General features: G+C 35.6%; 1 protein-coding gene across 2 annotated transcripts in view; it reads right to left on the reverse strand.

Moving 5' to 3' along the window:
• The window catches only part of UBA6 (ubiquitin like modifier activating enzyme 6), a 91,940-nt gene that overhangs the window by 12,673 nt on the left and 54,820 nt on the right, over positions 1-24,447 (reverse strand). Inside the window, exons 18-27 of one of the 2 annotated variants that reach the window (XM_037829903.1) lie at positions 23,397-23,474; positions 13,893-14,074; positions 12,521-12,626; positions 10,344-10,433; positions 10,152-10,232; positions 6,855-6,980; positions 5,340-5,391; positions 5,183-5,246; positions 4,167-4,236; positions 2,732-2,803 (exon numbers count right to left, since the gene is read on the reverse strand). In XM_037829903.1, the coding sequence (XP_037685831.1) occupies positions 2,732-2,803; positions 4,167-4,236; positions 5,183-5,246; positions 5,340-5,391; positions 6,855-6,980; positions 10,152-10,232; positions 10,344-10,433; positions 12,521-12,626; positions 13,893-14,074; positions 23,397-23,474 (921 nt within the window). Of the gene's footprint in view, positions 1-2,731; positions 2,804-4,166; positions 4,237-5,182; positions 5,247-5,339; positions 5,392-6,854; positions 6,984-10,151; positions 10,233-10,343; positions 10,434-12,520; positions 12,627-13,892; positions 14,075-23,396; positions 23,475-24,447 lie in introns of both variants that reach the window. The other variant, XM_037829902.1, reaches the window with a different exon arrangement.

The raw sequence follows: 24,447 nt of genomic DNA on the forward strand, positions 1-24,447 counted from the left end.
ATATTTTCAAAGTTTCCTATTTACTTTGACTAAATTTCAAATTCCATCTTTATTAACACTCCCTATCTCTTTCTCCTTCCAAACATTTGCCTGGCAAAACCCCAATCCTAATAACATCAATTCTCCATTTATTCTATAGATGTACCCAAGAAACTAAATGTGCTCACTGGAGCCATAGTTAGTGGATAACATTAAGTGTATTAACATTTAATTTAGTGGATCATCAATGCTGCCTACCAATTATACAACAGTTTCTAATTGACTTTCTCACTTCCCTAGACAATCACCTCACACCTTCTTTTCTCTCTTTAAACTCTGGTTATCTTCTCCCCCTCATTATTAGCTGCTAATCTTATTTCATATAAGAAAATAACAATTTTTTTTCCCCTCTCACACTTCACTTACAATCCATTACAAATCCTCTCAAGGCCACCAGAAAACATATACAGAATCCTACCCCTTATCACCATTTCCTTGCTACTTACCTACCTTTATCCAAACCATTATTACCTCTTGCCTGTACTATTACAATAACTTAACAGCTTTTCCCACTTTCTCTCTTGTGCCTCATTCTTTTTTTTTTTTTATAGTTTTGAGATATATTCACATACCCTACAATCAATGTACAATCAGCTATTCACAGTACCATCATATAGTTGTGCATTCATCACTAGCATTAACTTCTGAACATTTTTCTTACTATAAATAAATAAATGTAAAAAAGAACACCCAAAACATAGCATTCCATCCCACCATGCCACCCTATTCTTCATTTAGTTTTTGTCCCCATTTTTCTACTCATCTGCCGTACACTGGACAAAAGGAGTGTGAGCTATGAGGTTTTCAGTCACACAGTCACACCATGTAAGCTATATAGTTAATGCAATAGTCTTCAAGAATCAAGGCTACTGGATTGCAGTTCGACAGCTTCAGGTATTTCCTTCCACCTATTCCAATACACTAAAAACTGAAAAGGGGTATCTATATAGTGCATAAGAATACCCTCCAGAGTGACCTCTTGACTCCATTTGAAATCTCTCAGCCACTGAATGATTTTATTTCATTTCACTTCCCCTTTTGGTCAAGAAGATTTTCTCAATCCCATGTTGCTGGGTCGAGGCTCATCCCCGGGAATCATGAGCCATGCTGCCAGGGAGTCATGTCCCACGTAGTGGGGAGGGCAGTGAGTTCACCTGCCGCTTGGGCTGAGAGAGAGGGCCATGTCTGAGCAACAAAGAGGCTCTTTGGAGGAGACTCTAGGGCACAATCTTAAGTAGGCTCAGCCTCTCCTTTGCAGCAACAAGCTTCACAAGTGCACGCCTCAAGATCGACAGAGCTCATCCTACCAAACCGTCAGTCCTCAACATCTGCGAAAACACTAGTAACAACCTGGCTGGGGAAGTCCAACATTTCCGCATTCTTCTCCAATTCCCCAGGGTGGCCCTGCAAATATATTCTCATTCTCTGCCCAAATTACTTTGGGATATATTGGGATATACTGGGATAACCTGTACAAACCTACTAGATCTCACTTTCTATCAAAGTTCCATGTAATTATGGTGTTCGAATAAACTGACCATACAAGTTAAATTATTTAGTGTGCTGCAGGAAATATAGATCCTGCACCAAATAAACATCTCTTCCCTTGGTCTCACACAGAAGTTGAAGCTTTAAAACACAGTCAATATCATCCTTTACCCTTTGGTCTGATTTGCCTTAGTCCTAACCGGATCTGCTTCATTCATCTCTAATTGAGGCCTGTATTATTTTGCATTTTTTTTTTTTTTTAACAGTTGCTGTATGAGGTAATATTGACATTCTTAGCTGTCAAACTCTAGCTGAGTTTCAGGTGTCACACAGATACCCAAAGTTCCAGAGACCAACCAGGTTATACACAAAGAGCTCAGCACCTCAGAATTTAGAGATGACCATTACAACTCAGAATAGATGTGACTGCTCTAAGAGCTTAGAATCTAGGGACCATTACAATAAGCATTCCCCTGATAAGCTGTGCTCTAAGATTCAATTCTCAGAGTAACACATTATGGTGTACTTCTCTCAAAATGCTGTCCTCAAGATCCATTCACCTGTTGCGTTTCTCACAGCTTCATTCCTTCTTGCAGCTGTGCGATATTCTATTGCCCCATATAGTCATTCTTAACACAACAGCCAGAATGATCATTTTTAATAAAAGTCAGATCACATTGCATCTCTGCTCAAAATCTTCCACTATCCTCTCATTTCACAGAAAAATCCAAAGTACTTTTACTACTCCAACTACATCTCTAATTTCTTCTCTGCCACTCTCCCCCTTGCATACTCCACTCCAGGGAAACTTCTGGCCTTCAAGGGCTTTCTCTGCTTTGTTCCTACTGTCTATACCTTGCTCACCGTGAGATATTAACATAGTTCACTCCCTCACTTCCTTCATGTTTCTGCTTAAATGTTACCTCATCAAAGAGGCCTTCCCTTTCCATTCCACAAACAGCAACACCAGCTTCATCACTCATCACTATTTCCCTGTTTTATTTTTCTTCTTAGCACTTATTCCCACATTACAGTATTATATACTTTTGGCATTTTTGTTTATTGTCTATCTCTACCCCCTTGTAGGGCAAGAACTTTGTTTTGTTCACTGCTACCACAAAACTTTGTTTTGTGTCATTACGACCATTGACACAAGTAGTAGTTGAATTAACTAGTTGCTGAATAAATGAAATTCTAAACATACCTTGTTGGAAGGTTTGAATTCCTGAATCCTTACTTTGGAAAGAATATTCAGGAGGGCATCTGCTGTTAAGTCCTGTTTTTTAAAAAAGTAATTTTATCAACAAACATATTCATCTAATTCTGGAACTCTAAAACTAAAAACATCCTTTATCATATTCATATATTTCAATAATTTATTATCTGAATATTTGGACCACAACCATTTGTGACATTTACCTTTACTTCTATAGAAATAATGCCTACAAAGACTATGAGAAGGGTGAAAAAGCCCTTATTAGTCAACAAATCTGAAATATTAGTTTCTTCTGCAAATTTTTTAAGAGGCAGTTTTAAGGCTGGTTGGGAATATCAGATGCGTGTCTTTAGATCAAGGACCATCTTTTTCATTTCTTTAGCTTCAATGCTTTACAAAGTTATCTGCCCATGTTAAACTCAATAAATATTGACTCAATGAATAAACAAGTGGAATTCACACCTTGAGAAGCAGGAAAATATTTAAAAGGTTCAAAATGAACTTAGATGAATTTAACGCTATCAGCACCACATTCATTATTAAGAAGTATTGGGAAAACTGAGAAATACTGCTTTGAAGTAAACTACCACCACTCGGATTGTGTCTAATTTAGAAAAAAAATACCAGACTGATTGGCCACTATTTTTTATCAAATTTATGGCATATTTTACTATGCATTAACTCCAAAAAGGATTATACTCTACAAAAAGGCAATTTTATCTGGATCCAAAATATCTAATGCTAATTATGGATATGGTTCTATTACACTACATCAAAGAAAAAATGCCACTCCCATTTCCCCACTTAGCCTATCTAAAAATATACCAATCTATTTAGCTCTAATATGCATTTGTGAGTAAAAAAATCACTATTGCATACATGTTTTTCTAATAGAACTGTATCAGGCCTTTAGGATGTTAGTCAGTGAAGATGATGTATAAGAATTGGTATGATGATAAGTGTAAGAAATCTCCAAATAGAGTAGAACTAAAAAATTTCTTGAAAAGTATCTATGTCAATATCTCAGAAGCCAAACAAATGTTAGAGACTCTTTAAGGACTACTTTAAAGTTGTTATGAAATTGTTCACTTTGGTTTTTCAGAATAATTAGGAAACATAAAACCGATAGGTTATAAACATAAAACTGATAAACAGGTTAACAATAAAGTGTGACTGCTTATACAAATACTGTTGTTTCATTACTTAAATTTAGAAAGTAAAATTCTACTTTTTTCTATTTAATAATAATGCAACATGCTTTTAGCTTCTGCTGTGTAAGAATGGGTAACAATACAAAATAAAAAGTTTAGATCAAAGAATGATTCTTACCAACATATTAATACATTTTGAAAGAATCAGCCAATAAATCATCAAAATCTAACCTGGTTTTGTATCACTTGCCAGGACTTGAAGCATATCTTACCTCTTCTGTAAATGGAATGCAATAAACTGTAGCATATAGTTTTGCTGCATTCTGAATGAAACTGAAATGCCTATTGAAATTAAATAAAACAAAAGTCTGAATGTACAATTCAAAGATGTTTATTGATGAGAAAGTATAGCTGTTAAAATATTGTTTGAGGAAAAATAATCACACAATTTTTACTTGTTACAGAATTATTCTTTTTAAAGTTAGGCTATGAAATTCTGATCTAGACCAAAATACGTGAAAGCTATAAAATAAGAGAAAACATCATCTTTATCCTTACAAATACCAGCAATTCATGTAATGATCATGACAATTTTGACGAAAGGAATGGCAAGAAGCAGAAAAATTGGTCTAATGACAAAGAATTCATTTTAATTCATAAGAAAATACTACACATTTGGTCTTAAAGACTGTGTAACAGGTTCAAACTAAGCAATTGAGTTTGTTTAAAAACAAAAAAAGGTATGTTTTGTATGAGAAGCAGTTCAGGGTTAAGGTGAATAGAAGTACCAGATGAGAAAACTGAGTAAAGACTTATCTGTTGAAAGGAAAGTTAGTAATGGCAAGTATTTAATTAAAATATATACATATAAGTGTGAATCTAATACAGTTGGTGACTCACAGACGTCCTCCTTTGAAATCTACTTTGAGATTACTGAGGGAGATATTTAATAATGAATTTTTTTTCTTATAACTAAAGTTTCTTATATATTGGCTTCATTAAATACAAAAATATATTGTCATTTAGTGGATAAAGCCAAAGAGGTGGGTTTGGTTTCACTTTAGAGTAGATATTTTTATAAAGAATGAAATTATTTTCCTTTATGGGGAAGGAGGGGAAACGGGTGTGACTGGCTTTGCCAGGCAGACTGACTTCATAATACTTACATTAATGGGAATGCAGTCATTTAACATTAAACAGCCTTAGGATTTCACTCGGCAATGTAAACCCATACACAGTTAAGAAATTATAATGAACGATATATATAAAGCTGGATATAAATACTTACAAAGGTTCATTTAATTCAAATTTTATTGGTGAGGGGAGCCTCTTTGGTGACTGCCAAAACAAACCTAATAAAAAGATACAAATATCATTTTCAATGACAGTAGCCATGAATAAATTAACCCCATTAAGAATTCTTCTCAATACTTGGTTATACTTACTGCCATCTTTTAATCGTGTGTCAATAGGAAAACAGTGAAGAAGTTGAAGAGCCTAAAGAAAAAAATGAGTTAAAAATATTACCAGAGCTATAAATTTTTAAAGAAGAATTCATTTTTGCACATGGTTCAAAAATAAAAATACACAGTGAATTCTCCCAGACACCACTGTATTCCATCCATTCTCCCACCAATATCCCCCTTCCTGGAGTAACCTTTATTATATTTTATTAACGTTTTTAAAGTTTTCTTTTTTTTATCTACAAGCAAATATGAATATAGACTATTTCACCCCCTTTTAACACAAATGGTGGCATATTTTATATATTCTTTTGCATCTTTCAAAGAGCAAATCTTTAAAATATAAAATGAAAATGGTAAGAGTACACTGTATTTTGAAATGATTAGCTTACAGATCATGAAGGGAGGAAAATGGGTCAGGGTACAGATGAAATCAGATCATCTTTGAGTTGATAATTGTTGAATCTGGGTGACAGGTATATGATGAATACATGGGGGTTCATTATACTACTTTCTCTACATTTCTATGCTTGAATTTTTTCATAGTAAAAAAAAACTTTGAAAAGTTTTTAAAAAACTTAAAAAAGATAAGGACTAAGAGTTCTCTGGATTCTGAAACAAGGAGGACATTGGTAATCATGGTAAGAATAATTTGAATAATAATGAGGAAAAAAAAGTCGTATTAACTGGATGGAGGAACAACAGGAGGTGAAGAAATGGGGGCAGCAAGTGGAGAACATTTTTCTAAGAAGTGGAACCATGAAGGAAGTAAAAAACTAGGGATAAGTATAATCAGAAAGTTTTTTTTACAAAAGATAAAGTTACTTCATATTCTGATAGGTAAGAGCTGAAGAAAAGGACAGATTAAAGAAGAAAAGTGCAGGACACATTCTAGAAGTTTTAAGTAATTGTAGATAAGAATAACAGCCAACATTTAAGAACACACTTATATGTCAGGCTGTGTTCTAAATCCTTTATATGTATTAACTCATTTGACCCTCACCACTATCCTATGAAGTAGGTACCAATTTATTTGCCCCATTTTACAGATGAGGAAACAGACCAAACAGGATTATGAGATATGGGTGGGGGAGCAAAATGCCAACAGAATTCCTGACTATGTATCTCTATGTGCTCAGTCTCTCGCGTCCGAACTCTGAACAAGCCTCTACACTCCAACAAACACTATAGAAGAAATGTCCTCCTTATTCTCTAGAGGAAAATCTACTTAAACCCACTTTACACAAAGAAGGACAAGGATCAGTAAAATGCATAACTGACTAGCCAATAAGGAGTGATTATTTATGCATTCTCTTATCAATAACATTTAAAGAGAAATTAATTGTCCCGGCACTAGTTCTTACTCAACTTACTAATTTGTATCTAAAAAACTTCCTGAAAGAAAAGGTAGACATTTCAGGTCAATGAAACTAATTTGGTAATAACTAAATGAGCCAAGCTCAGGCGTGTTCTTAATGGCCCACAATGCATACTTACCTTATGGTTAAAATATTTTTCGAACTTTAATCTTGCTAATTCTACACAGTGGGACCAACTTCTAGGTCTTCTGCTAAGTAACTTAATAACTTGAAAACAGCCTTCTAAACTCTGTCCAGTTTGAATCTTCTAGGATTGGAGAGGGGAAAAAAAAGAAGAAACAAAATACTAATACATTTCCAATTAACACTCAAAACATGCACGTACACATACACACCCCAAATGCATTAAGCAAGTCTGGAGTGCCAGTTCATGTTTCATGATTTAAATTTTTCTTTTTCACCTCAAGCTCTTGACTCTACCATTCTCTTCTCCCTCTTTCTTTCCTTTCTTCTTGTTTATTTTTTTTTTTTTGGAGGAAGAGAATGGGGTAGACAGCACTTGGTGGTTTTTTTTTCCCCCAGCCATTTCTGACCACTAGAAAAGGTTTTTTTTTCTTCTTTAAATTAAAGCAGTTTTATTCACACACCATACAATCCAGCCCACATGTACACTCAATGGCTTGCAGTATAATCAGTTTTGCTTTCATCACCACAATCAATTTTAGAATATTTTCACTGCTCCCAAAAGAAAAACCCCATATCCCTTAAACCACCCTATTATTGACACTTGGTATTGTTGTGGTACCTCTGTTATAACAGATGGAAGAATATTATAATATGCATAAGTGTATTTTTCCCCATGTACTACCCTCTAATTAACACATTGTAATTGTGACATACATTTGTTCTAGCTCATGAAAGAACATTCCTATATTTGTCCTATTAACCATCTTCATTGTCCACAATAGGGTTTATTATGTTATACAGCCCCATGTTTCATCCTCTAGCTTTCCTTCTAGTGACAGACACAAACCTAAACTTCCCCTTTCAACCACAATCATGTTCATGATTCAGTGCTGTTAATTACAAAGAATTATGTTAAGCACACACAATAATGCTTCCACCACCTCTATCCATTTCCAAATATTTATAATCAAGCTTATTAAAATTTCTGCACAAAATTAAGCTTCAGCTCCCCATTCTCTACCCTCAGATTCTATCTTCTAGTAACCTATATTCTAGATATCAATTCCATTTAGTTCATTTTAGTGAGATCATACAATATTTGTCCTTTTGTATCTGGTTTATTTCCTTCAAAATGATGCCCTCAAGGTTCATCCATGTTGTTGCATGCATCAGGACTTCATTTCTTCTTCTTTTTAACCATAGCTTTGTCCTTTATCTTTACAATACAGTACATTTAACATCTTTTTCCATTCCAGCATTTCTTTACAGGGTATCCACAGAATATGAAAACAGGTGAATGTACATAATGTTATAAAGAATATTTCTTCTTACAGCTGAAAAAGATTCCATCATATGTATGTACTTCATTTTTTGTTATCCATTCATCTGTTGATGGATACTTGGATCGTTTCCATCTTTTGGTCAACTGTGAATAATGTCTCTATGAATATAGGTGTGCAAATGTCTGTTCACATTCCTGCTTTCAGTTTTTCTGAGTATGTATCTAGTAGTGGGATTGCTGGATCATATGGTAATTTATTCTTAGCTTCCTGAGGGAACAGCCAAACTGTCTTCCACAGTGGCCATACCATTTTATGTTCCCACCAGCAGTGAATAAGTGTTCCTATTTGTTCACATCCTCTCCAACACTCATAGTTTTCTGTTTGTTTAGTAGTGGCCATTCTAGTCGGTGTGAAATGATATCTCATTGTGGTTTTGATTTGCATTCCCTTAACAGCTAGTGATGTTGAACATCTTATCATGTGCTTTTTTAGCCATTCTATTTAGTCTTCAGAAAAAAGCCTATTCAAGTCTTTTGCCCATTTTTTAATTGGGTTGTCTTTTGTTTTAGCTTGCTAAAGCTCAAGAAATGCAATAAACCAGAAATGGACAATGGGAATTTATCAGTTTACAAGCTTTACAGTTCTGAGGCCATGAAAATGTCCAAATCAAGGCATATCCAGGCTCCTCTCTCAGATGGCAAGGCATGTGGCAGCATCTGCTGGTCTCTCCCTTTTGTTCTGGGCTTCGATGCTTTCAGCTTCTTGCTTCAGTGGCTTCCTCTCTGTTTCTGTGTCCTTCTCTCTCAGCTTCCAGTCTTTCTCTCTTTCTCTGGATTTCATCCTCTTATAAAGGACTCCAGTAAGAGGATTTAGATCCACCTGGGGCATGCCTCAACTGAAATAACCTTATCAAAAGGACCCACCCACAATAAGTTTACACCCACAGGAATGGACTACTTTTAAGAACATGATCATCTGGTGTCCGTGAAGCCTCAAAACCATCACATCATTTCACTGTTGAATTCTAGGATTTCTTTATATATTCTGGATATTAAATCCTTATCAGATATGTAGTTTCCAAATATTTTCTCTCGTTGAGTAGGTTACCTTTTCACCTTTTGACAAAGCCCTTGGAAACACAGAAGTATTCTATTTTGAGGAGGACCCATTAATCTATTTTTTTCTTTTGTTGCTAGCACATGGAGTTTTAACTCTGCAATTTCTTCTCTCTCTAGTTATCCCCATGTCTTCCTACCTGTAAGTTATTATTTCTATACATGTATTTACTATAAGAAGTATTATGAATAATATTTTTTTTTTCTTTTGAAATAAATTCAAACTTACAGGAACAGTTGCAAAAACAATACAAACCCCATACACAGAACTCCAGCATACACCAAACCCCTCCATGGATACCCAGATCCACCAACTTTAACATCCTGTCACTCCACCATTTCTTTCTTTCCTTCCCTCCCTAGCTATCATCCATCATCTATTGCTCTGTTTTCTGAACATATGAGAACAAGCTGCACACATCCTTGAACAAACAAAATAATTCACATATACATTTCCCATGAATAAGAACATATGAATAATATTTTATACTAAAAAGTTAGCCTTGTAAGACTCAGAGGATTAAAGGTAAATAAGGAAACATCTTGAAAGTTGCCCTCATCATGAAAACAAGTCTGAGAGATTACTGCCCACTGATGAAATTTTCACTAGTAAAGAACATATCTCAGGTTTTTTCCCAAAGAGGTTAACATGGTCTTTTTATTAATGTAGCTCTACTATCATTATTATGTTCTTATTATGGTGAACTGTATGAATTGTTGCTTTGTGGGTAATTTATGAGCTAATTTCAGTATTCCTGAAGTATCATCGCACTTTCTATGCACAATGTTATAATCTCTTTAAGAAGTAAAAATAAACTATTTGTAGGCAATTTGAAAATATGATTACATTAACACAGTGTTAAGTTTGTATTAAAATGTATTGAATTTTACCTGTAAGACGTCTTCTGCAGATGAATAGGTTTGCCAAAATTTGTTATATAATGAAGGCTTGTGGGAAAAGGAACTTTCAAACTACAAAGGAGAAGAGGAAGAAAAATTAAAACTAGAAGGTTGTTCAGAAGTTGGAAATAACCTTCTTTCCTACTTCAAAGAAAACAAATTCCTTCAAAAAGGAACTTTTACCTTATCTCTTGCCCACTGTATTGTATGTTCAATAGCAGCTGGAAAGGATTTTAGAGTGCAAAATGGTATTTCCTCTTCTGGGGGATCCCGCTAATTTATAAAATATAATAAAAGATAGTTAAGAGAAGCAATGACAATTTTTTATTGATTGAATTTACTTTTGAATGTTCTAAAACCATTAAAAAATAAAACCCAATCATATATTGTATATATTCTTTCTTCTAGGTATAAGAAGAAGAAAAGTTAATTCTTTTGACCTATAAACTGTTTGTTAATAGCGAACACTCCCTACTTTGAAAAGTAATTCAAGAACCCCCCAATACATTGCTCAGCATACCATGAGTTTCTTCATGGATAAAAAAATTTGGGAGCAGTGAGCATGCCCTCAATGCTTGGTACAGTTTTATGCTGTCTCATGTGGAAGAAGTTATCGCTGAAGAAATCCACGTTCTAATATAGGAGACACTAGGCCTCAGACTATGGGTTTACCCAATCTAAAATCAACAACTCTGTCTCTTCCTACTTAGCGATTCATATTTCAGTTTGTTTTTCTAAGAAACACCACTACATATTTTACAAGGCAAAAGAGAGAACCAGAGGATTATGAACTGGTTTTTTTAAGTATGAAGATTTGGGAAAGATGTAATAGAATAAGAGAATCAAGGGACTATTTAGAATTCTACAACATTTCTCTACTTGGAAAATCTTCCGATATGACATCTAGAATATCATGACATCTAGAATATCATGATTTTCTTCTTCATCTAATCTCCTTTAAATTGTCAATTTAGCCATTACCAAGTTGTCATTAGATCTATAAACTTTTGATTTCAAGAGAGTAAATGGGAGAACAATGAACTTTAAAAACATTTAAAATATTACCAGACCAAACTTATCTATTAAATAAATACTTGTAAAATATATTCTACTTGTAATTTTATTGCTTGGATTGATCTTTTTAAAAATCTGATCAGTTGTTTATTATCTGATTATTTCCTAGATCAGTGGTTTCCAACTTTAGCAGTTTTTCAAAATTATTTGTGGGGGTTAAAAAAAAAGGTACTTCAATATCTATCTGTATAAAATATTTTATATAAAAAATATAAGATCTATCTATATAAAGTATCTACATAAAATACATATATGTATGTATGTGTATATACAGATACAGATGCTGTGGTAGATTGAATCATGCCCTCCACAAAGACATGGTTCAAGTCCTAACCCCTGGTCTTGTGGATATGAACTCACTTCTACATGAGATCTTCAAAGATCCTATTAAAGTCAGGCCAAACTGAAACAAGGTGGGCCTTTTATCCAATGACTGGAGTTCTTACAAGCAAAGGAAATCTGGACATGGAAGTATGATGAGAGAAGACAGAAGCAGACAGATGATCACGTGATGAAGGCAGGGATTGACTGCCAGCAAACCATCACAAAAAGCCTGCAGACATCAGAAAAAGCATGGCCTGCCGATTCCTTGATTTTGGATGTCTGGCCTCCTACACTGTGAGATAATAAATTCCTGTTGTTTAAGCCAACCAATCTGGTGGGTATCTGTTATAGCAATCTTGGCAAACTGAGTTGGATGCCTTGGTTCCACCATTGGAGACACCAATTCTTCAGTAAGATTTGGGTGGGTCACCAGTGTTTGTACTTTTATCAAATTTCATAGATAATTCTGATATGCATGCTAGGGATGGGAATCATGAATCTCAATAAACAACAGAAGACATGAGTGCACATGACTAAACTCACTTTTGTTATTCTTTATATGTCAGCTAATGTTTAACATAATAAAATTAGAATATCAGCAAACTGACATAAATTTTATGTTTTCCTGACACTTTGACTCTCAATCTAGTAGTTTACTTGTTTTTATCAAGCATCTTCTTAAGCTCAAAGGTTGTCAGAAAACTAAACCAAGCAGCTCTAAGGAATAAACAGTATATACAAGCATAACACATTCTAGAAAGACCAAAAACAAAATTGTGATTATTCAAAGAAAATAAATTTTAGTTATATAAAAATGTATATGCACGTATGTATGGACATCACTGGCAAGCCAAAAGCAGAAGGATTAGGAAAGATAAATTTAATTTGTTAACTGATGAAGACAAAAGAAATAAGAGATATAAACAAGAGAGACATGTATTTAAAAATCTTGGTTCACTTACATGACTATTATAGGATTCAGTCAAATGAGGCACAATAACTTCAGTGTGTCCCTTAGTGCCCATTGTTCCAGAATCTAAGAGGGGTCTCAGATTTGCTAAACAACGGCTATTTAAAAAGATAAACAGTTAAGAAACATTGAGCAATAACAATGTAAGCAGGGGACTCACTGCAACTTTTCACTGACCATTTCACAGAAACTTCCTGAATGTAATATTTTGGGAAAGAGAAACACTACTACCAACCAACTCATTCAACTTTCCACTCACAAATTTTGCTGCTCAAGCTAGTAAGTTTTGATTCTCCCTTCTTCTACTTCTATCACAAAATCTTGAGCTTTGTTAATGATTTTCTCTAGGTTAATTCTTAACTCTGTTACCTTTCTTCTCTTACTTTCTATTTCTTCTTTGGTTATTTTCTAACTAGAATTATTCTACCCTACTATTATCTTCTCAATGCTTTCTTTATTCCAAATAATTTAATCCTCTTTCGCACTATTCACAAAACATATTCTATACACTTTAACTTCTTTTTCTTTATTTTTTCTCTTCTGCCCAAGATTCTAAAATTTCCACTGCACTTCTCAACTGATAATTTTTTTTCTCTGTTGATACATTTCTCTAGCATCCTAATGTTAAGGATGCATATGAAAATCTAAGAAAATTATGTCAAGTTTGCATATTATACTTTCATTCATCTATTCATTCAATTAACAGCATCATGTGTTGGACATTGAGGATACAGTTTGGGAAAACAAACTGTCCATAAATAAGTGGTCTAGTGAGGGAGACAGACATTAAATAAACTTACCAATAAAAATAAGTGCTATGAAGAAAAAAGTATAGCCCACAGTGAAAGATTACTATAGGAGGATCTAATTTAGATTTTTGGGTTAAAGAAAGTCTGTTTGAAGAAACATATTTAGGCTGAAACTTGAAGGATGAAGGAAAAAAAGTAAGCCAGTTTAAGAGTATAGGTAAGTAGATTTGGGGTCAGGGGTTTTGGAGGAAAAGAAATATAAATTCTGAGGCTGAAGGATGGTATGTGCAAGTTCCTGAGGCAGTACAGTGCAGGATGCTTTGTAAGAATTGAAAGAAGGAATGTGTAGCTGGAATAAGGGAAGTTAGGGGGAACTGGTCAATTTTAAATCGGAGTAGTGGACAGGTGGCAGGTACTCCATGAAAAACTTTCAGTCTATGTTACTGACTTTGGATTTTATCTTAAGTGTAATGGGAAAAATCACTAAAGGGTTTGGGTTTGAGAAATACAATAGGAACATAAAGATAATAAAAAATTTTCAGTTAGTGGGTGTGGGAAACAGAAGTAAAAACAAAAGAAAGAAACTTTTTAAGAACCTCAATTTCAAAAACATACCTGTCTACATATCTCCTGGCTTCCACATTATCTAATGCTGTAATAATTATATCTTGCTTAGTAAAGAACTCATCATTGTAAATGGTCTCAGTGGCTGGACATACTTTGTTTAGGTGTGCATCTATCTTTAATTGAGGATTTATTTTCAAGGTTGTATCAGCAGCGGTGCAGCTCTTGGGTTTCTAAGCAAATAAAAAACAAATTCTCTAAGAAACAGAAGGAATAAATATTAAACAAAAAGCCTGTTAATAAATGTATATATTCTTACATCTTGGAAAATATACATATATATTATATATATGTGGTGAGAGTAATGAGATCAATTTTCATTTTTGGTTTGTGGAAATTATATTCATTGTAATACATTATACATTATTTATAAAAATCTAAATAACCACTAATTTACAATATAAATGCTTTATATTTCTTAAAATATTAGTTAAAAGTACATTTTTTTTTTCCCAAGAAATGATGTTTGAATCAGATAAGTGCCTAGAAAAAAATGAGAACATACACAGTACAATACTGGAGATCCAGACTTTGTAGAAAATAAGCTCTTATAAGTCTGGGAGTTTACCATTTTGAGTACTGAAATCTTTTACTGGAAAAAAAAAAAAAGAGTAACCTAAATATAATTCATTCTTTTATTTTTTAAGATTTAGTGATCATTAGTAAATCATGTAGTGTCAGTTTCAGGTGTTATCAAAGTTCATATGTGAATACTGGCTCAGACACTAAAGTATCTATAGACCATTCTGTTTGAATTCCTGCATCTGGTTTTTGTTTTTTTAAATTAAATTCAGTTTTATTAAGATATATTCACATACCATACAGTCATCCATGGTGTACAATCAACTGTTCATAGTACCATCATACAGTTATGCATTCATCATCCCAATCTATTTTTGAACATTTTCTTTAAACCAGAAAGAATAAGAATAAAAAATAAAAGTAAAAAAGAACACCCAAATCATCCCCCCTGTCCCACCCTATTTTTCATTTCGTTTTTGTCCCTATTTTTCTTCTCATCCATCCATACACTGGATAAAGCGAGTTCAATCCACAAGGTCTTCACAATCACACTGTCACCCTTTGTAAACTACATTGTTACACACTCGTCTTCAAGAGTCAAGGCTACTGGGTTGGAGTCTGATAGTTTCAGGTAATTACTTCTGGCTATTCCAATACATTAAAACCTAAAAAAGGTTATCTATATAGTGTGTAAGAATGTCCACCAGAGTGACCTCTTGACTCGGTTTGAAATCTCTCAGCCATTGAAACTTATTCTGTTTCATTTCGCACTCCCCTTTTGTTTCAAGAAGATGTTCTCAGTCCTCCGATGCCAGGTCTTGATTCACCCCCAGGAGTCATATCCAGAAGTTGCCAGGGAGATTCACTCCCCTGGGAGTCAGGTCTCCCATGGGGGGAGGGCAGTGAGTTCACCTGCCAAGTTGGCTTAGCTAGAGAGAGAGGGCCACATCTGAGCAACAAAGAGGTACTCAGGGGGGAGACTCTTAGGTATAATTATAAGCAGGTTTAGTCTCTCCTTTCTGCATCTAGTTTTACTGGCATTTCTGTCTCTTCTCATATTGTTAGGCTGACAGTTTCATTTCTCAGCACTCTAAGCATACAAATGTGAAAATTTATGAGAACTCAGTAAAACAAAAATAAACAGGCCTTTATAGTAGTTCTATAAGTAAAATGCACAAGTTTAAGCGAATAGATTGTGTGGCACATTTTAGTTCATAAGAGACCCTATCACTTAATTCTTTATAGACAGGTAAGGCTTAACATTTTATGCCACCTACTTTAGTTATTCCTCTGTTCATGACATTCCTAAGTTTAGTTTACTAAGTTGCCAATGAGCTGTTGAAGGGTAAAGGGGAAAAAACATTTTTCAAGTAAAAACAAACTTGCATGACTAAAATGCTTCCTTCCCTGATTAAGTATTTTTATCTCTGTAGAAAAGAAGGCTGAGAACAAGCATTATTTTACTATGAAAACAGAAATTAAATAGTCCAAGATTAAAAAACACAAAAATTCAAGTGCTAAATTTTACCTTTTTGAAACAAAGACCAAAAAAGTGCCAAATACGTGATATCTACTGAAACTTCAAATTAGAAAACCTATTTCTACATTCTCAATCTCTAAAATTAAATAAACACATCTTGATGACAACAAAATAATAATAAAAAAATTGCCTATGCTTTACAACTCATATAATCTCTAAAATCAATGCAAAGGCGGGGCAAGATGGCAGACTGGTGAGCTGTATGTTTTAGTTACTCCTCCAGGAAAGTAGGTAGAAAGCCAGGAACTGCGTGGACTGGACACCACAGAGCAATCTGACTTTGGGCATACTTCATACAACACTCATGAAAACATGGAACTGCTGAGATCAGCGAAATCTGTAAGTTTTTGCGGCCAGGGGACCCGCGCCCCTCCCTGCCAGGCTCAGTCCCGTGGGAGGAGGGGCTGTCAGCTCTGGGAAGGAGAAGGGAGAACTGCAGTGGCAGCCCTTAGCGGAAACTCATTCTGCTGATCCAAACTCCAACCATAGATAGACGGAGACCAGACACCAGAGAATCTGAGAGCAGCCAGCCCAGCAGAGAGGAGACAGGCATAGAAAAAAAAACAACACGAAAAACTCCAAAATAAAAGCGGAGGATTTTTGGAGTTCTGGTGAACATAGAAGGGGGAAGGGCAGAGCTCAGGCCCGAGCTCAGGCCATGAGGCGCATATGCAAATCCCGAAGAAAAGCTGATCTCTCTGCCCTGTGGATCTTTCCTTAATGACCCTGGTTGCTTTGTCTCTTAGCATTTCAATAACCCATTAGGTCTCTGAGGAGGGCCCATTTTTTTTTTTTTTTTTTAATCCTTTTTTCCTTTTCTAAAACAATTACTCTAAGAAGCCCAATACAGAAAGCTTCAAAGACTTGCAATCTGGGCAGGTCAAGTCAAGAGCAGAACTAGGAGAGCTCTGAGACAAAACGCAATAATCCAGTGGCTGAGAAAATTCACTAAACACCACAACTTCCCAAGAAAAGGGGGGTGTCCGCTCACAGCCATCATCCTGGTGGGCAGGAAACGCTCCTGCCCATCGCCAGCCCCATAGCCCAGAACTGCCCAAGACAACCCAGTGTGACGGAACTGCTTCAAATAACAGGCACACACCACAAAACTGGGCGTGGACATTAGCCTTCCCTGCAACCTCAGCTGATTGTCCCAGAGTTGGGAAGGTGGAGCAGTGTGAATTAACAAAGCCCCATTCAGCCATCATTTCAGCAGACTGGGAGCCTCCCTACACAGCCCAGCAGCCCAGAACTGCCCTGGGGGGACGGCACTTACCTGTGACATAGCACAGTCATCCCTCAACAGAGGACCCGTGGTGCACGGCCTGGAAGAGGGGCCCACTTGCAAGTCTCAGGAGCCATACGCCAATAACAAGGACTTGTGTGTCAGTGGCAGAGACAAACTGTGGCAGGACTGAACTGAAGGATTAGACTATTGCAGCAGCTTTAAAACTCTAGGATCACCAGGGAGACTTGATTGTTAGAGCAACCCCCCCCTCCCTGACTGCCCAGAAACACGCCCCATACACAGGGCAGGCAACACCAACTACACACGCAAGCTTGGTACACCAATTGGACCCCACAAGACTCACTCCCCCACTCACCAAAAAGGCTAAGCAGGGGAGAACTGGCTTGTGGAGAACAGGTAGCTCGTGGACGCCACCTGCTGGTTAGTTAGAGAAAGTGTACTCCACGAAGCTGTACATCTGATAAATTAGAGATAAGGACTTCAATTGGTCTACAAATCCTAAAAGAACCCTATCAAGTTCAGCAAATGCCACGAGGCCAAAAACAACAGAAAATTATAAAGCATATGAAAAAACCAGACGATATGGATAACCCAAGCCCAAGCACCCAAATCAAAAGACCAGAAGAGACACAGCACCTAGAGCAGCTACTCAAAGAACTAAAGATGAACAATGAGACCATAGTACGGGAGACAAAGGAAATCAAGAAGACCCTAGAAGAGCATAAAGAAGACATTGTAAGACTAAATAAAAAAATGGACGATCTAATGGAAATTAAAGAAACTGTTGACCAAATTAAAAAGATTCTGGACACTCATAGTACAAGACTAGAGGAAGTTGAACAACGAATCAGTGACCTGGAAGATGACAGAATGGAAAATGAAAGCATAAAAGAAAGAATGGGGAAAAAAATTGAAAAACTCGAAATGGACCTCAGGGATATGATAGATAATATGAAACGTCCGAATATAAGACTCATTGGTGTCCCAGAAGGGGAAGAAAAGGATAAAGGTCTAGGAAGAGTATTCAAAGAAATTGTTGGGGAAAACTTCCGAAATCTTCTAAACAACATAAATACACAAATCATAAATGCTCAGCGAACTCCAAACAGAATAAATCCAAATAAACCCACTCCGAGACATATACTGATCACACTGTCAAACATAGAAGAGAAGGAGCAAGTTCTGAAAGCAGCAAGAGAAAAGCAATTCACCACATACAAAGGAAACAGCATAAGACTAAGTAGTGACTACTCAGCAGCCACCATGGAGGCGAGAAGGCAATGGCACGATATATTTAAAATTCTGAGAGAGAGGAATTTCCAGCCAAGAATACTTTATCCAGCAAAGCTCTCCTTCAAATTTGAGGGAGAGCTTAAATTTTTCACAGACAAAGAAATGCTGAGAGAATTTGCTAACAAGAGACCTGCCCTACTGGAGATACTAAAGGGAGCCCTACAGACAGAGAAACAAAGACAGGACAGAGAGACTTGGAGAAAGGTTCAGTACTAAAGAGATTCGGTATGGGTACAATAAAGGATATTAATAGAGAGAGGGAAAAATATGGCAAACATAATCCAAAGGATAAGATGGCCGATTCAAGAAATGCCTTCACGGTTTTAACGTTGAATGTAAATGGATTAAACTCCCCAATTAAAAGATATAGATTCGCAGAATGGATCAAAAAAAATGAACCATCAATATGTTGCATACAAGAAACTCATCTTAGACACAGGGACACAAAGAAATTGAAAGTGAAAGGATGGAAAAAAATATTTCATGCAAGCTACAGCCAAAAGAAAGCAGGTGTAGCAATATTAATCTCAGATAAAATAGACTTCAAATGCAGGGATGTTTTGAGAGACAAAGAAGGCCACTACATACTAATAAAAGGGGCAATTCAGCAAGAAGAAATAACAATCGTAAATGTCTATGCACCCAATCAAGGTGCCACAAAATACATGAGAGAAACATTGGCAAAACTAAAGGAAGCAATTGATGTTTCCACAATAATTGTGGGAGACTTCAACACATCACTCTCTTCTATAGATAGATCAACCAGACAGAAGACCAATAAGGAAATTGAAAACCTAAACAATCTGATAAATGAATTAGATTTAACAGACATCTACAGGACGTTACATCCCAAATCACCAGGATACACATACTTTTCTAGTGCTCACGGAACTTTCTCCAGAATAGATCATATGCTGGGACATAAAACAAGCCTCAATAAATTTAAAAAGATTGAAATCATTCAAAGCACATTCTCTGACCACAATGGAATACAATTAGAAGTCAATAACCATCAGAGACTTAGAAAATTCACAAATACCTGGAGGTTAAGCAACACACTCCTAAACAACCAGTGGGTTAAAGAAGAAATAGCAAGAGAAATTGCTAAATATATAGAGACGAATGAAAATGAGAACACAACATACGAAAACCTATGGGATGCAGCAAAAGCAGTGCTAAGGGGGAAATTTATAGCACTAAACGCATATATTAAAAAGGAAGAAAGAGCCAAAATCAAAGAACTAATGGATCAACTGAAGAAGCTAGAAAATGAACAGCAAACCAATCCTAAACCAAGTAGAAGAAAAGAAATAACAAGGATTAAAGCAGAAATAAATGACATAGAGAACAAAAAAACAATAGAGAAGATAAATATCACCAAAAGTTGGTTCTTTGAGAAGATCAACAAGATTGACAAGCCCCTAGCTAGACTGACAAAATCAAAAAGAGAGAAGACCCATATAAACAAAATAATGAATGAAAAAGGTGACATAACTGCAGATCCTGAAGAAATTAAAAAAATTATAAGAGGATATTATGAACAACTGTATGGCAACAAACTGGATAATGTAGATGAAATGGACAATTTCCTGGAAACATATGAACAACCTAGACTGACCAGAGAAGAAATAGAAGACCTCAACCAACCCATCACAAGCAAAGAGATCCAATCAGTCATCAAAAATCTTCCCACAAATAAATGCCCAGGGCCAGATGGCTTCACAGGGGAATTCTACCAAACTTTCCAGAAAGAACTGACACCAATCTTACTCAAACTCTTTCAAAACATTGAAGAAAATGGAACACTACCTAACTCATTTTATGAAGCTAACATCAATCTAATACCAAAACCAGGCAAAGATGCTACAAAAAAGGAAAACTACCGGCCAATCTCCCTAATGAATATAGATGCAAAAATCCTCAACAAAATACTTGCGAATCGAATCCAAAGACACATTAAAAAAATCATACACCATGACCAAGTGGGGTTTATTCCAGGCATGCAAGGATGGTTCAACATAAGAAAATCAATCAATGTATTACAACACATTAACAAGTCAAAAGGGAAAAATCAATTGATCATCTCAATAGATGCTGAAAAAGCATTTGACAAAATCCAACATCCCTTTTTGATAAAAACACTTCAAAAGGTAGGAATTGAAGGAAACTTCCTCAACATGATAAAGAGCATATATGATTTTTTTTTAATTGCCATGTGTTTTATTTTTTTTTTGCAGTTTATTTATTTATTTATTTTTTATTTATTTATTTTTTAATCTTCATTTTATTGAGATATATTCACATACCATGCAGTCATACAAAACAAATCGTACTTTCGATTGTTTACAGTACCATTACATAGTGGTACATTCATCACCCAGTACCATAAAACTCCTAGAAGATAATGTAGGAAAACATCTTCAAGACCTTGTATTAGGCGGCCACTTCCTAGACTTTACACCCAAAGCACAAGCAACAAAAGAGAAAATAGATAAATGGGAACTCCTCAAGCTTAGAAGTTTCTGCACCTCAAAGGAATTTCTCAAAAAGGTAAAGAGGCAGCCAACTCAATGGGAAAAAATTTTTGGAAACCATGTATCTGACAAAAGACTGATATCTTGCATATACAAAGAAATCCTACAACTCAATGACAATAGTACAGACAGCCCAATTATAAAATGGGCAAAAGATATGAAAAGACAGTTCTCTGAAGAGGAAATACAAATGACCAAGAAACACATGAAAAAATGTTCAGCTTCACTAGCTATTAGAGAGATGCAAATTAAGACCACAATGAGATACCATCTAACACCGGTTAGAATGGCTGCCATTAAACAAACAGGAAACTACAAATGCTGGAGGGGATGTGGAGAAATTGGAACTCTTATTCATTGTTGGTGGGACTGTATAATGGTTCAGCCACTCTGGAAGTCAGTCTGGCAGTTCCTTAGAAAACTAGATATAGAGCTACCATTCGATCCAGCGATTGCACTCCTCGGTATATACCCGGAAGATCGGAAAGCAGTGACACGAACAGATATCTGCACGCCAATGTTCATAGCAGCATTATTCACAATTGCCAAGAGATGGAAACAACCCAAATGTCCTTCAACAGATGAGTGGATAAATAAAATGTGGTATATACACACGATGGAATACTACGCGGCAGTAAGAAGGAACGATCTGGTGAAACATATGACAACATGGATGAACCTTGAAGACATAATGCTGAGCGAAATAAGCCAGGCACAAAAAGAGAAATATTATATGCTACCACTAATGTGAACTTTGAAAAATGTAAAACAAATGGTTTATAATGTAGAATGTAGGGGAACTAGCAGTAGAGAGCAATTAAGGAAGGGGGAACAATAATCCAGGAAGAACAGATAAGCTATTTAACGTTCTGGGGATGCCCAGAAATGACTATGGTCTGTTAATTTCTGATGGTCGTAGTAGGAACAAGTTCACTGAAATGTTGCTATATTATGTAACTTTCTTGGGGTAAAGTAGGAACATGTTGGAAGTTAAGCAGTTATCTTAGGTTAGTTGTCTTTTTCTTACTCCCTTGCTATGGTCTCTTTGAAATGCTCTTTTATTGTATGTTTGTTTTCTTTTTAACTTTTTTTTTCATACAGGTGATTTGAAAAAAGAAGGGAAAGTTAAAAAAAAAAAAAAAGAAAAAAAAAGAAAAAAGACAAACAAGGGGAAAAAAAAAAAAAAAAGATGTAGTGCCCCCTTGAGGAGCCTGTGGAGAATGCAGGGGTATTCGCCTACCCCACCTCCATGGTTGCTAACATGACCACAGACATAGGGGACTGGTGGTTTGATGGGTTGAGCCCTCTACCATAAGTTTTACCCTTGGGAAGACGGTTGCTGCAAAGGAGAGGCTAGGCCTCCCTGTATTTGTGCCTGAGAGTCTCCTCCTGAGTGCCTCTTTGTTGCTCAGATGTGGCCCTCTCTCTCTGGCTAAGCCAACTTGAAAGGTGAAATCACTGCCCTCCCCCCTACGTGGGATCAGACACCCAGGGAAGTGAATCTCCCTGGCAACGTGGAATATGACTCCCAGGGAGGAATGTAGACCTGGCACCGTGGGACGGAGAACATCTTCTTGACCAAAAGGGGGATGTGAAAGGAAATGAAATAAGCTTCAGTGGCAGAGAGATTCCAAAAGGAGCCGAGAGGTCACTCTGGTGGGCACTCTTATGCACACTTTAGACAACCCTTTTTAGGTTCTAAAGAATTGGGGTAGCTGGTGGTGGATACCTGAAACTATCAAACTACAACCCAGAACCCATGAATCTCGAAGACAGTTGTATAAAAATGTAGCTTATGAGGGGTGACAATGGGATTGGGAAAGCCATAAGGACCAAACACCACTTTGTCTAGTTTATGGATGGATGTGTAGAAAAGTAGGGGAGGGAAACAGACAGACAAAGGTACCCAGTGTTCTTTTTTACTTCAATTGCTCTTTTTCACTCTAATTATTATTCTTGTTATTTTTGTGTGTGTGCTAATGAAGGTGTCAGGGATTGATTTAGGTGATGAATGTACAACTATGTAATGGTACTGTAAACAATCGAAAGTACAATTTGTTTTGTATGACTGCGTGGTATGTGAATATATCTCAATAAAATGATGATTTAAAAAAAAAAAAAAATAAATGAAATTATACAAAAAAAAAAAAAAAAAAAAAATCAATGCAAAAACCAACTTTTACATTAAAAAATAACAATATTTTCCTTTCATCATTCCCACTAATTGATCATTTTGAGAGATTCTAATAAAATAAAAGAACACATTATGGTTGTTCAAGCACCGTTTTCTATTTAAGGAACTATCTTCTCCGTTACATAACATGATAATTTAAATTTGAAACAGAGTAACAACATACCTGTATGTGGTGGGGACGAAACAGGAACTGTCTATTCAAGTTGGATTTTTCTATCAAGTCTGGATCTGTAACTGTAACCTAATATCAAGAAGGGAAAATAGCTGAAGTTATGTAACAGATAAATTTTATTCTATTTTGCTTTTCTCATTATGTTTAAAATAACTCCCATAAGTGATCCTAAATTATTTTGGCTGGTAAAAGTTATAAGGATACAAACAGTCCAAAATAATTAAAATACTACTCTTTTTACATCTATATTTAATTGTAATTACTGTTCAGTATAGGAGCAAGTCAAACAAAATAGTTGAACCAATTGCAGTTCTTGTTCAAAACTTTTTTCTAATTGTTTTCTTAACAACAACAAAAAATGACTACAAAGCACTATTACCTTTTAGGAATATGTAGGGGGTTACCAATAGAGCAGCTACTACTTCTTTCTAAATTTATATTTATGCTTCATCTCAACTAGTTTGGGAAGAATGCTTGTGATTCAATTTAAAAGGAACTCCTGCTGAAATAGAATTCTGCAAAGTACAGCATGGGGTGGTGGTCCACTTTCGTAAATAAACTTTTACTGTAACACTGTCATGCCTATTCATTACGTATTGTCTATGGCTGCTTTCATGCTACATCAGCAGAGCTGAGTAGTGGTCAAAGAAATCTTATAATCCGCAAACCTGAAATATTTACAATCTAGCCGTTTGAGAAAAAGCTTGGAGACTCCAGTGCTAAAGCATACAAGATAAAAGTAAACAGAACCAAAACAATCTGGAGTATTTATAATGTATTTGTCACCTATTACTTGAAATGTAAGCTAGTATTTGTAAGCAAGGTTATCTAAGAACAGTATTTCTCAGACTGTTACCATCGCTAAATGTTGATTGGTGTTCTACAAACACATTCACTTTCTTTTAGCTATTATTTCCCTGGTCTGTGTTTTTTTTATTTTCAATATTTTTGCATGATTATGTGTTGTGTCTCTTCTAGAAAACAGCACGCTCCCCCCCCCCACAAAAATGCCAAACAGAAAATGTCTTTTAACAAAATTTTA

The sequence above is a fragment of the Choloepus didactylus genome, chromosome 3 (genome assembly GCF_015220235.1).
Source record: "Choloepus didactylus isolate mChoDid1 chromosome 3, mChoDid1.pri, whole genome shotgun sequence".
NCBI lineage: Eukaryota > Metazoa > Chordata > Mammalia > Pilosa > Megalonychidae > Choloepus > Choloepus didactylus.